At 37.1% G+C, this 14,959-nt stretch overlaps 1 protein-coding gene across 1 annotated transcript; it reads right to left on the reverse strand.

Annotated features, from left to right (window-relative positions):
- Positions 1 to 1,941: 1,941 nt before the first annotated feature.
- LOC117322536 lies at positions 1,942 to 14,748 on the reverse strand. The gene is made up of 3 exons (XM_033877507.1): positions 14,404 to 14,748; positions 13,581 to 13,727; positions 1,942 to 2,964 (listed from the first exon to the last, which is right to left on the reverse strand). The coding sequence occupies exons 1-3, from the start codon at positions 14,465 to 14,467 to the stop codon at positions 2,696 to 2,698; spliced, it is 480 nt and encodes a 159-aa protein (XP_033733398.1). The 5' UTR covers positions 14,468 to 14,748; the 3' UTR covers positions 1,942 to 2,695.
- Between the last annotated feature and the right edge of the window lie 211 nt (positions 14,749 to 14,959).

The following is a 14,959-nucleotide window of genomic DNA, read 5'->3' on the forward strand; positions in this document are numbered from 1 at the left end:
TACACGGAATGATGTAAGGTTTCTGACTGAGAGGACAAAGTATACACGGAATGATGTAAGGTTTCTGATGGAGAGGACAAAGTATACACGGAATGATGTAAGGTTTCTGATGGAGAGGACAAAGTATACACGGAATGATGTAAGGTTTCTGATGGAGAGGACAAAGTATACACGGAATGATGTAAGGTTTCTGACTGAGAGGACAAAGTATACACGGAATGATGTAAGGTTTCTGATGGAGAGGACAAAGTATACACGGAATGATGTAAGGTTTGGAGAGGACAAAGTATACACGGAATGATGTAAGGTTTCTGATGGAGTGGACAAAGTATTCACAGAATGATGTAAGGTTTCTGATGGAGAGGACAAAGTCAACACGGAATGATGTAAGGTTTCTGATGGAGTGGACAAAGTATACACGGAATGATGTAAGGTTTCTGACTGAGAGGACAAAGTATACACGGAATGATGTAAGGTTTCTGATGGAGTGGACAAAGTATACACGGAATGATGTAAGGTTTCTGATGGAGATGACAAAGTATACACGGAATGATGTAAGGTTTCTGATGGAGAGAACAAAGTATACACGGAATGATGTAAGGTTTCTGATGGAGAGGACAAAGTATACACGGAATGATGTAAGGTTTCTGGTGGAGTGGACAAAGTCAACACGAAATGATGTAAGGTTTGTGATGGAGTGGACAAAGTCAACACGAAATGATGTAAGGTTTCTGATGGAGAGGACAAAGTATACACGGAATGATGTAAGGTTTCTGATGGAGAGAACAAAGTATACACGGAATGATGTAAGGTTTCTGATGGAGAGGACAAAGTATACACGGAATGATGTAAGGTTTCTGATGGAGTGGACAAAGTATACACGGAATGATGTAAGGTTTCTGATGGAGAGGACAAAGTATACACGGAATGATGTAAGGTTTCTGATGGAGAGGACAAAGTATACACGGAATAATGTAAGGTTTCTGATGGAGATGACAAAGTATACACGGAATGATGTAAGGTTTCTGATGGAGTGGACAAACCAACACGGAATGATGTAAGGTTTCTGATGGAGATGACAAAGTATACACGGAATGATGTAAGGTTTCTGATGGAGAGGACAAAGTATACACGGAATGATGTAAGGTTTCTGGTGGAGTGGACAAAGTCAACACGAAATGATGTAAGGTTTGTGATGGAGTAGACAAAGTATACACGGAATGATGTAAGGTTTCTGACTGAGAGGACAAAGTATACACGGAATGATGTAAGGTTTGTGATGGAGTGGACAAAGTATACACGGAATGATGTAAGGTTTCTGACTGAGAGGACAAAGTATACACGGAATGATGTAAGGTTTGTGATGGAGAGGACAAAGTATACACGGAATGATGTAAGGTTTCTGATGGAGTGGACAAAGTATACACGGAATGATGTAAGGTTTCTGACTGAGAGGACAAAGTATACACGGAATGATGTAAGGTTTGTGATGGAGAGGACAAAGTATACACGGAATGATGTAAGGTTTCTGATGGAGAGGACAAAGTATACACGGAATGATGTAAGGTTTCTGATGGAGAGGACAAAGTCAACACGGAATGATGGTAGGTTTCTGGTGGAGTGGACAAAGTATACACGGAATGATGTAAGGTTTCTGATAGAGAGGACAAAGTCAACACAGAATGATGTAAGGTTTCTGATGGAGAGGACAAAGTATACACGGAATGATGTAAGGTTTCTGACTGAGAGGACAAAGTATACACGGAATGATGTAAGGTTTCTGATGGAGTGGACAAAATATTCAAGGAATGATGTAAGGTTTCTGATGAAGAGAACAAAAGGAAGAAATTGGTTATGATGGGAAATGAACACGGAGTTTCGCGACGGCATATATAAACTTGTTTACCCTTAATGTTTCAAAATTACAAGAAAACACTGTCAAAACTTTAGAATGGTTTTAATATCGAAGTAAAGCTCTAAAAGGCATGGAAAACAAAATGCATGCCGACCAAAGCTATTACAGGCAAGTCTAAGGTCGAACATCTTTACTAATATCACATTAAAAAATTCTACACCTCACACAGGTGTTCAGCCAATAACGTTTTGGCTAGTGTCACAACGATATCAAATATATCATTTACTGGTCTATTTACCAATAGTCCACTGCAAAACGTGCAGTTACACACAAACAAAATGTTTATATAACATTAATAATTATCATTCATTACAATTTAAAATGTTTTTAAACATGTTATAGATATATATATATATTCATTTATTGTTGTAAAAACGAATTAAAATTGGAAAATTGTTTAAAGAATAACGTATAATATCAATTGGAATCATATAATAAAATAACATCTTTAGATATCTTTCATGGTTGTGGTGTCGCTTGAACAGCATTTGGTATCAGAAGTGGTTATTGATGTATCAACACCAGGGTAGTCAGGTATTACTAACCCTAACCCTTGCAAAAATGATACTGAGCTTTAAACTATGACAATGAGGCCCATTTAGGACAATATCTTGACAATGAGACAATACAGCAAAACACCGAAATATAAACATACATCTTGGTTATATATATAAAAAAAACTTCCACTATTTAATAATTCAATATCGACGCCCAAAGAATGATATTCTAGACTTCCGGATTATGAAATGACACAAAGCTCACTCGTTAACCTTTTAGCAATTAGGGACTGGTCCGTCTCTTAACGACCCAGACAATACAGACAGCCAGAATAATATACGCAGGGGAGACAATTCTGGTGAATGATTGTGCAGAGTTGGCATCCGTGTCCCCGTATCGGCGGTAAAGTTCCTGTACCGTTATGTTGTTACACAAGTCTGTACCACACGAGTAGGTACACTGCCGGTGTGTCCAATCGTCGAGGCACATGTTGGAACGAGGGGCAGAAGACGGCAGGCAGTTCCGACTCACAGACACTACCTCATTGGATGCTGGAGAAAAAGAAGTATTGTATGTAACACACTGAAAATGATGACTTCTATTTTTATCTTCGTCAACTAGACAGAAATAAATCACAAAAAGGGACACACAGGAATCACAGAAATACACTATTGGATACACACCAATCACAGAAATACACTATTGGATACACACACACACCAATCACAGAAATACACTATTGGATACACACCAATCACAGAAATACACTATTGGACACAACAATCACAGAAATACACAATTGGACACACACCAATCACAGAAATACACTATGGGATACACACCATTCACAGTAATACACTATTAGATACACACCATTCACAGTAATACACTATTAGATACACACCAATCACAGAAATACACTATTGGACACACACCAATCACAGAAATACACTATTGGATACACACCATTCACAGTAATACACTATTAGATACACACCAATCACAGAAATACACTATTGGATACACACCAATCACAGAAATACACTATGGGATACACACCAATCACAGAAATACACTATTGGTCACACACCAATCACAGAAATACACTATTGGTCACACACCAATCACAGAAATACACTATTGGTCACACATCAATAAAAGAAATACACTATTGAAGAAATACACTATTGGTCACACACTAATCACAGAAATACACAATTGGACACACACCAATCACAGAAATACACTATTGGTCACACAACAATCACAGAAATACACTATTGGTCACACACCAATCACAGAAATACACTATTGGTCACACAACAATCACAGAAATACACTATTGGTCACACACCAATCACAGAAATACACTATGGGATACACACCAATCACAGAAATACACTATTGGTCACACACCAATCACAGAAATACACTATTGGTCACACAACAATCACAGAAATACACTATTGGTCACACACCAATCACAGAAATACACTATGGGATACACACCAATCACAGAAATACACTATTGGTCACACACCAATCACAGAAATACACTATTGGTCACACACCAATCACAGAAATACACTATTGGTCACACACCAATCACAGAAATACACTATGGGATACACACCAATCACAGAAATACACTATTGGTCACACACCAATCACAGAAATACACTATTGGATACACACCAATCACAGAAATACACTATGGGATACACACCAATCACAGAAATACACTATTGGTCACACACCAATCACAGAAATACACTATTGGTCACACATCAATAAAAGAAATACACTATTGGTCACACACCAATCACAGAAATACACTATTGGATACACACCAATCACAGAAATACACTATGGGATACACACCAATCACAGAAATACACTATTGGTCACACACCAATCACAGAAATACACTATTGGTCACACACCAATCACAGAAATACACTATTGGTCACACATCAATAAAAGAAATACACTATTGGTCACACACCAATCACAGAAATACACTATTGGATACACACTAATCACAGAAAGACACTATTGGACACACACACCAATCACAGAAATATACTATTGGATACACCAACCACAGAAATACACTATTGGACACACCAATCACAGAAATACACTATTGGACACACACCAATCACAGAAATACACTATTGGACACACACACCAATCACAGAAATACACTATTAGATACACACCAATCACAGAAATACACTATTGGACACACCAATCACAGAAATACACTATGGGATACACAACAATCACAGAAATACACTATTAGATACACACCAATCACAGTAATACACTATTGGTCACACACCAATCACAGAAATACACTATTGGACACACACCAATCATAGAAATATATTATTGGATACACACCAATCACAGAAATACACCATTGGATACACCAATCACAGAAATACACTATTGGATACACACCAATCATAGAAATATACTATTGGATACACAACAATCACAGAAATACACAATTGGACAAAACCACCAATCACAGAAATACACTATTGGATACACCAATCACAGAAATATACTATTGGACACACACACCAATCACAGAAATACACTATTGGACACACACCAATCACAGAAATACATTATTAGACACATGCCAATCACAGAAATACACTATTGGTTGCACAACAATCACAGAAATACAATATTGGACACACAACCATCACAGAAATACACTATTGGATGCACAACAATCACATAAATACACTATTGGATACACACCAATCACAGAAATACATTATTAGACACATGCCAATCACAGAAATACACTATTGGATGCACAACAATCACAGAAATACACTATTGGACACACAACAATCACAGAAATACACTATTGGACACACACCAATCACAGAAATACACTATTGGATGCACAACAATCACATAAATACACTATTGGATACACACCAATCACATAAATACACTATTGGACACACGACAATCACAGAAATACACTATTGGACACACACCAATCACAGAAATACACTATTGGACACACCAACAACAGAAATACACTATTGGATACACATCAACAACAGAAATACACTATTGGATACACATCAATAACAGAAATACACCATTGGACACACACCAATCACAGAAATACATTATTGGACACACACCAATTACAGAAATACATTATTGGATACACACCAATCACATACACTATTGGACAAACACCAATCACAGAAATACACTATTGGAAACACACCAATCACAGAAATACACTATTGGACACACACCAATCACAGAAATACACTATTGGACACACACCAATCACAGAAATACACTATGGGATACACACCAATCACAGAAATACACTATTGGATACACACCAATCACAGAAATACACTATTAGATACACATCAATCACAATAATACACTATGGGATACACACCAATCACAGAAATACACTACTGGATACACACCAATCACAGAAATACACTACTGGATACACACCAATCACAGAAATACACTATTGGACACACACCAATCACAGAAATACACTATGGGATACACACCAATCACAGAAATACACTATGGGATACACACCAATCACAGAAATACACTACTGGATACACACCAATCACAGAAATACACTATTGGATACACACCAATCACAGAGATACACCATTGGATACACACCAATCACAGAAATACACTATTGGACAAACACTAATCACAGAAATACACTATTGGATACACACCAATCACAGGAATACACTATTGGACACACACCAACAACAGAAATACACTATTGGATACACATCAATAACAGAAATACACCATTGGACACACACCAATCACAGAAATACATTATTGGACACACACCAATTACAGAAATACATTATTGGATACACACCAATCACATACACTATTGGACACACACCAATCACAGAAATACACTATTGGAAACACACCAATCACAGAAATACACTATTGGACACACACCAATCACAGAAATACACTATTGGACACACACCAATCACAGAAATACACTATGGGATACACACCAATCACAGAAATACACTATTGGATACACACCAATCACAGAAATACACTACTGGATACACACCAATCACAGAAATACACTATTAGATACACATCAATCACAATAATACACTATGGGATACACACCAATCACAGAAATACACTACTGGATACACACCAATCACAGAAATACACTACTGGATACACACCAATCACAGAAATACACTATTGGACACACACCAATCACAGAAATACACTATGGGATACACACCAATCACAGAAATACACTATTGGATACACATCAATCACAATAATACACTATGGGATACACACCAATCACAGAAATACACTACTGGATACACACCAATCACAGAAATACACTATTGGATACACACCAATCACAGAAATACACTATTAGATACACATCAATCACAATAATACACTATGGGATACACACCAATCACAGAAATACACTATGGGATACACACCAATCACAGAAATACACTACTGGATACACACCAATCACAGAAATACACTATTGGATACACACCAATCACAGAGATACACCATTGGATACACAACAATCACAGAAATACACTATTGGACAAACACTAATCACAGAAATACACTATTGGATACACACCAATCACAGGAATACACTATTGGACACACACCAATCACAGAAATACACTATTGGTCACACACCAATCACAGAAATACACTATTGGATGCGCAACAATCACATAAATACACTATTGGTCAAAAACCAATCACAGAAAACATTATTAGACACACGCCAATCACAGAAATACACTATTGGATACACACCAATCACAGAAATACAATATTTGACACACACCAATTACAGAAATACATTATTGGACACACACGAATCACAGAAATACACTATTGGACACACACGAATCACAGAAATACACTATTGGACACACACCAATCACAGAAATACACTATTGGACACACACACCAATCACAGAAATACACTATTGGACACACACCAATAACAGAAATACACTATTGGACACACACCAATCACAGAAATACACTATTGGACACACACACCAATCACAGAAATACACTATTGGTCACACACGAATCACAGAAATACACTATTGGACACACACGAATCACAGAAATACACTATTGGACACACACACCAATCACAGAAATACACTATTGGACACACACGAATCACAGAAATACACTATTGGACACACACGAATCACAGAAATACACTATTGGACACACACCAATCACAGAAATACACTATTGGACACACACACCAATCACAGAAATACACTATTGGACACACACCAATCACAGAAATACATTATTGGACACACACGAATCACAGAAATACACTATTGGACACACACCAATCACAGAAATACACTATTGGACACACACACCAATCACAGAAATACACTATTGGACACACACACCAATCACAGAAATACACTATTGGACACACACACCAATCACAGAAATACACTATTGGACACACACACCAATCACAGAAATACACTATTGGACACACACACCAATCACAGAAATACACTATTGGACACACACCAATCACAGAAATACACTATTGGACACACACGAATCACAGAAATACACTATTGGACACACACACCAATCACAGAAATACACTATTGGACACACACACCAATCACAGAAATACACTATTGGACACACACACCAATCACAGAAATACACCATTGGACACACACCAATCACAGAAATACACTATTGGACACACACCAATCACAGAAATACACTATTGGACACACACACCAATCACAGAAATACACTATTGGACACACACACCAATCACAGAAATACACTATTGGACACACACCAATCACAGAAATACACTATTGGACACACACCAATCACAGAAATACACTATTGGATACACACCAATCACAGGAATACACTATTGGACACACACCAATCACAGAAATACACTATTGGTCACACACCAATCACAGAAATACACTATTGGATGCGCAACAATCACATAAATACACTATTGGTCAAAAACCAATCACAGAAAACATTATTAGACACACGCCAATCACAGAAATACACTATTGGATACACACCAATCACAGAAATACAATATTTGACACACACCAATTACAGAAATACATTATTGGACACACACGAATCACAGAAATACACTATTGGACACACACGAATCACAGAAATACACTATTGGACACACACCAATCACAGAAATACACTATTGGACACACACACCAATCACAGAAATACACTATTGGACACACACCAATAACAGAAATACACTATTGGACACACACCAATCACAGAAATACACTATTGGACACACACACCAATCACAGAAATACACTATTGGTCACACACGAATCACAGAAATACACTATTGGACACACACGAATCACAGAAATACACTATTGGACACACACACCAATCACAGAAAAGAAATACACTATTGGACACACACGAATCACAGAAATACACTATTGGACACACACGAATCACAGAAATACACTATTGGACACACACCAATCACAGAAATACACTATTGGACACACACACCAATCACAGAAATACACTATTGGACACACACCAATCACAGAAATACATTATTGGACACACACGAATCACAGAAATACACTATTGGACACACACACCAATCACAGAAATACACTATTGGACACACACACCAATCACAGAAATACACTATTGGACACACACACCAATCACAGAAATACACTATTGGACACACACACCAATCACAGAAATACACTATTGGACACACACACCAATCACAGAAATACACTATTGGACACACACCAATCACAGAAATACACTATTGGACACACACGAATCACAGAAATACACTATTGGACACACACACCAATCACAGAAATACACTATTGGACACACACACCAATCACAGAAATACACTATTGGACACACACACCAATCACAGAAATACACCATTGGACACACACCAATCACAGAAATACACTATTGGACACACACCAATCACAGAAATACACTATTGGACACACACACCAATCACAGAAATACACTATTGGACACACACACCAATCACAGAAATACACTATTGGACACACACCAATCACAGAAATACACTATTGGACACACACCAATCACAGAAATACACTATTGGACACACACCAATCACAGAGATACACCATTGGATACACACCAATCACAGAAATACACTATTGGACAAACACTAATCACAGAAATACACTATTGGATACACACCAATCACAGGAATACACTATTGGACACACACCAATCAGAGAAATACACTATTGGTCACACACCAATCACAGAAATACACTATTGGATGCGCAACAATCACATAAATACACTATTGGTCACAAACCAATCACAGAAAACATTATTAGACACACGCCAATCACAGAAATACACTATTGGATACACACCAATCACAGAAATACAATATTGGACACACACCAATTACAGAAATACATTATTGGACACACACGAATCACAGAAATACACTATTGGACACACACGAATCACAGAAATACACTATTGGACACACACCAATCACAGAAATACACTATTGGACACACACACCAATCACAGAAATACACTATTGGACACACACCAATCACAGAAATACACTATTGGACACACACCAATCACAGAAATACACTATTGGACACACACACCAATCACAGAAATACACTATTGGTCACACACCAATCACAGAAATACACTATTGGACACACACCAATCACAGAAATACACTATTGGACACACACACCAATCACAGAAATACACTATTGGACACACACGAATCACAGAAATACACTATTGGACACACACGAATCACAGAAATACACTATTGGACACACACCAATCACAGAAATACACTATTGGACACACACACCAATCACAGAAATACACTATTGGACACACACCAATCACAGAAATACACTATTGGACACACACGAATCACAGAAATACACTATTGGACACACACACCAATCACAGAAATACACTATTGGACACACACACCAATCACAGAAATACACTATTGGACACACACACCAATCACAGAAATACACTATTGGACACACACACCAATCACAGAAATACACTATTGGACACACACCAATCACAGAAATACACTATTGGACACACACGAATCACAGAAATACACTATTGGACACACACACCAATCACAGAAATACACTATTGGACACACACACCAATCACAGAAATACACTATTGGACACACACACCAATCACAGAAATACACCATTGGACACACACCAATCACAGAAATACACTATTGGACACACACCAATCACAGAAATACACTATTGGACACACACGAATCACAGAAATACACTATTGGACACACACACCAATCACAGAAATACACTATTGGACACACACACCAATCACAGAAATACACTATTGGACACACACACCAATCACAGAAATACACCATTGGACACACACCAATCACAGAAATACACTATTGGACACACACCAATCACAGAAATACACTATTGGACACACACACCAATCACAGAAATACACTATTGGACACACACACCAATCACAGAAATACACTAAGCTGGACTGCTGATGAATGTGTGTGTTTACGTGAAATCTTTTTAGGCCTATCAGTTTACTGACAGGAGACAAATGTTCCAAAATGGAATTTTGCATTGGTGTGTTTGAAACACGCAATAAAGGTAAGTGGAATGATAAAAAAGTGTTGTTTTGATCTGTTGGCGACAATATTCGAACCAAATGACACCGACCTAACCTGCCGGCTATCGGTTTTTGATTGACAGACGACAACAAAAATTATGAGCGATGATAAAAGCAGTCCGTGTTCAAAGGCCAGAGGCTAGCCAATCAGTTAAGATCTTTGCGTCAAACGAGTGTAACAAGAAGAAATTCTACAACAAAGTACTGCCTACCAACGCAGAAATATAGAGTTGGGTACGTTCACACACTTTCATTATTTAAATACAGTTCAATCAAATTCATTTAAAATCAAACATTACATTGTTAGATGTACAAATGCTTCGTCACAAACAAGTATGTAACCAGATGTGCGCTCGTGTATCTCTGCGCATGGGAACTGTTGTAAAGTTGTGTTTATTTCTGGGTTTGAAGACGATCGGGAACGTAATTGCGCACACCCATCTAACTTCTTTAATTTTGTTGATAAAAACATTTTTCAACCATTTTTAGATAAACAAGATCCTTAAGTAGGATTAAGCCCAATATCATGATTGAAATAATTATTTAAAAAATGGAAAGTGTCTATTTACCGCCATTTCTACTTTATAATTAAAGACCAATCCCTACGTGGGTAATAGAAGCCAAGAAAGCGACGGGGAAACGGTGGGTCAATGATGCTATTAGTTATACTTGGTGGATTTGTATTAATTTTTTATTATATTCTTATCAAATGGTATTTTCCCTAAATTTTTGCAAATGCACATTCCAATCAACAACAGGGATTATTTTAAATAAAATATTTAATCGGCCGGTATGCATTTTCTCTGAAGAGATTTAAATCAAGTATCCTCGGTAAAAATGACAAACTTGCGAATGTGTGTAAGTGTGGACGCAAATGTATTGGTGATAACGGTTGATTGTGTGTGTAGGGGTGTTCGAACGTTATACATGGTTCTGCCGTTAGTAAAATGTAAAGTAGTCAAGTAGAGTGTCTTTCAGTAATAGTCGGGGCAGTGGAAACGGATTATTCAAGAAAGGAAGGAATGGAAAGGAGAAGCCATTTAGCACGGGATGTGATTGACCATCTGAACAGTAGAACGTTTGGAACAGTGAGAGATATCATTACTGTGTCTGTACTGTATGGCTCCGTTTACATTATATTTATATTATTATATTCTAAATATATATATACATGTCGTAAGAGTTAATGTGTATGTCATCTTCTTAAATATTTGTAAGGAATTTGTATTTTCTAATGTTTTAAACATGAAGGAATATCCCATTCTGTGGTAGATTTCCGAGAGAGTTTACGCCGTGGACACTCAATACATTTGTCGGGTGAATTCACGATTCATCCTGTCAAAATAATTTTGTCGTCAACTTTATAAGAAATGAATGTTACATGTACTTTAAGAATGCTTTTCCACAATTAAAGCATCAGACCTCTCCATGCATATGTGTTTGTGTGTTGCACCCCACAAATTAATGGACAAACAACTACTTAGATTTGCAAACTTCATACTTCATATAATATTATATGGTCAATAAAATAAATTGATAAGAATTTCGTCGAAATTTGTTGGTTTTTTGGGGGGTTGTTTGTTTAAGGAAATATTGGTATTATATTCCTACTGCAACGAAAATAGATAAAAATTTCTTGGATCAGATGAGATATTTGTATTCAACATGAGGCTATGCTAATCTATCTTACAGACCAGTAGGGCGTAGTTCTAACTCAAAGGGGCGTAATTCTACATGAAAGGGCATAGTTCTACATGACAAGGGCATAGTTCTACATGAAAGGGGCGTAGTCCTACATGAAAGGGGCAAAGTTCACATAATTGGGCGTAGTTTGTAGTTCTACACGAACATGGATGTAGTTCTACACGAACAGGGATGTAGTTCTATATGAAAAGGGGCGTAGTCCTACATGAGGATATTACCAACATTGTAATAGAATTACCAACAGCATAATAGAATTACCAGTATCATAATATAATTACCAATATCGTAATATAATTACCAACATTGTAATAGAATTACCAACAGCATAATAGAATTACCAACATCATAATAGAATTACCAACATCGTAATATATTTACCAACATCGTAATATATTTACCAACATCGTAATATATTTACCAACATCGTAATATAATTACCAACATTGTAATAGAATTACCAACATCGTAATAGAATTACCAACAGCATAATAGAATTACCAGTATCATAATAAAATTACCAACATAATAATATAATTACCAACATCGTCATAAAATTACCAACATCGTAATAGAATTACCAACATTGTAATAGATCTAGAATCACCATGTGACTGACCTCGGAGAAACTGGACGTCGAAGGTACAAACCCGATCGTTGGAACAGTTTGTAGGAGGACCAGGGAGTTTGGCTGTATCGTTCGTACACTGGATTCCTATCCGGCCGTCCGTCGGCTTGTTGTACCCACAGATGTAGCATAACCGACCTGTCCAATGTCCATAATGTGATTAATTAACACTGGCTTTAGACATTTCCGTTAAAAAAACATTTTGTAATTATTAATATGAAAATCGACCGAATATATATGAAATTATACGTTTTGCTTTACAAAGTTGAAGACGAGTTATATAACATGTTTAACATTGTAACATCAGAAATTAGCCTAATGAAAACCTGATATGTTAATCGTTCTGGTTGAGTCACACGTCTGTTCTGGGTACCCAAGCTAACACGGCACTGAGCCACCCGACTATACCTGTCACAAAAATGTAGAAAGTTGAACCCACGGTATAAAATAAACCCATCTAATGACGAAAATTACGTTATAATCGCACCTGAGTGACCTGTCGTGTTAACCTTTCATTGGCAGACGGGTCGATGTCCGTGGACAGTATAGGTACGTGTTTATTGTATATTGTATATGTTAATATGATGACTTTTCACATGGGCGAATCAGTCGTGGGGGTCAGCGGTTAAAACATAATTCAGCCAAAGTAGATGTATGTCGAAATAAGACGGTATAAAAGGTTATTTTGTGTACATTAACCAAGTAGGAGGGAGTCCGAATATTAATATATATTACAAAATAATAATAATGATAATACAGTTTAACTAAATCTGAGCTACTGTAGGACTTAAAGGACTGGACTTTATAACTTTACCTTGGCCGTACGTCACACAGATCCCTAGCAATATTAGTATCCATCCGCATGTGCGACGATCCATTTTGATTTTAAACGGAAATTAACAAGTCGTTAGATATTTTTACCGACTCCGTACACAAGTCGGGTGACGAGGTTTAAAGAGACATGGTCATAGAACCAACATCACAATGTCATATAGGTCTCATGTTAAACATCAGAACTGGCAGCTACGTAACTGGAATAACACTTGAAATATTTCTGGAATATTAGTCTTCCGCTGTTGTGTAAAGCGGGATCAAGATATCTTAGCGCATATCAGATACATGCGTAAGTTCCCAGTAAGTACTGACCATGCGCCCGTAATACCGGAAAGTGGGGGTGAGATAGTGGGAGCACTATAAGGTTGGCGACACCCGGACATTCCTTCTCCTCTATAAACTCGCCTATCGACCTGTGGAGATAACACTAATGCCAGATAAGGAATCAGGACCACTCATCAGAATAAAGGCTAATAAACCAAAATTAAATAATGGTCATATTGTTTATAAAATATCGTTTTAAAATCATTTTTATT

The sequence above is a fragment of the Pecten maximus genome, chromosome 2, assembly GCF_902652985.1.
Source record: "Pecten maximus chromosome 2, xPecMax1.1, whole genome shotgun sequence".
NCBI lineage: Eukaryota > Metazoa > Mollusca > Bivalvia > Pectinida > Pectinidae > Pecten > Pecten maximus.

Excerpts from the sequence above, each read along its gene's own strand:
- LOC117322536 (XM_033877507.1), bottom strand. The coding sequence starts at position 14,467 with ATGGATCGTCGCACATGCGGATGGATACTAATATTGCTAGGGATCTGT. Across the intron at positions 13,728-14,403 it reads CTGTGTGACGTACGGCCAAG|GTCGGTTATGCTACATCTGT; the intron begins GTAAAGTTATAA and ends GACATTGGACAG. Across the intron at positions 2,965-13,580 it reads CGACGTCCAGTTTCTCCGAG|CATCCAATGAGGTAGTGTCT; the intron begins GTCAGTCACATG and ends CTTTTTCTCCAG.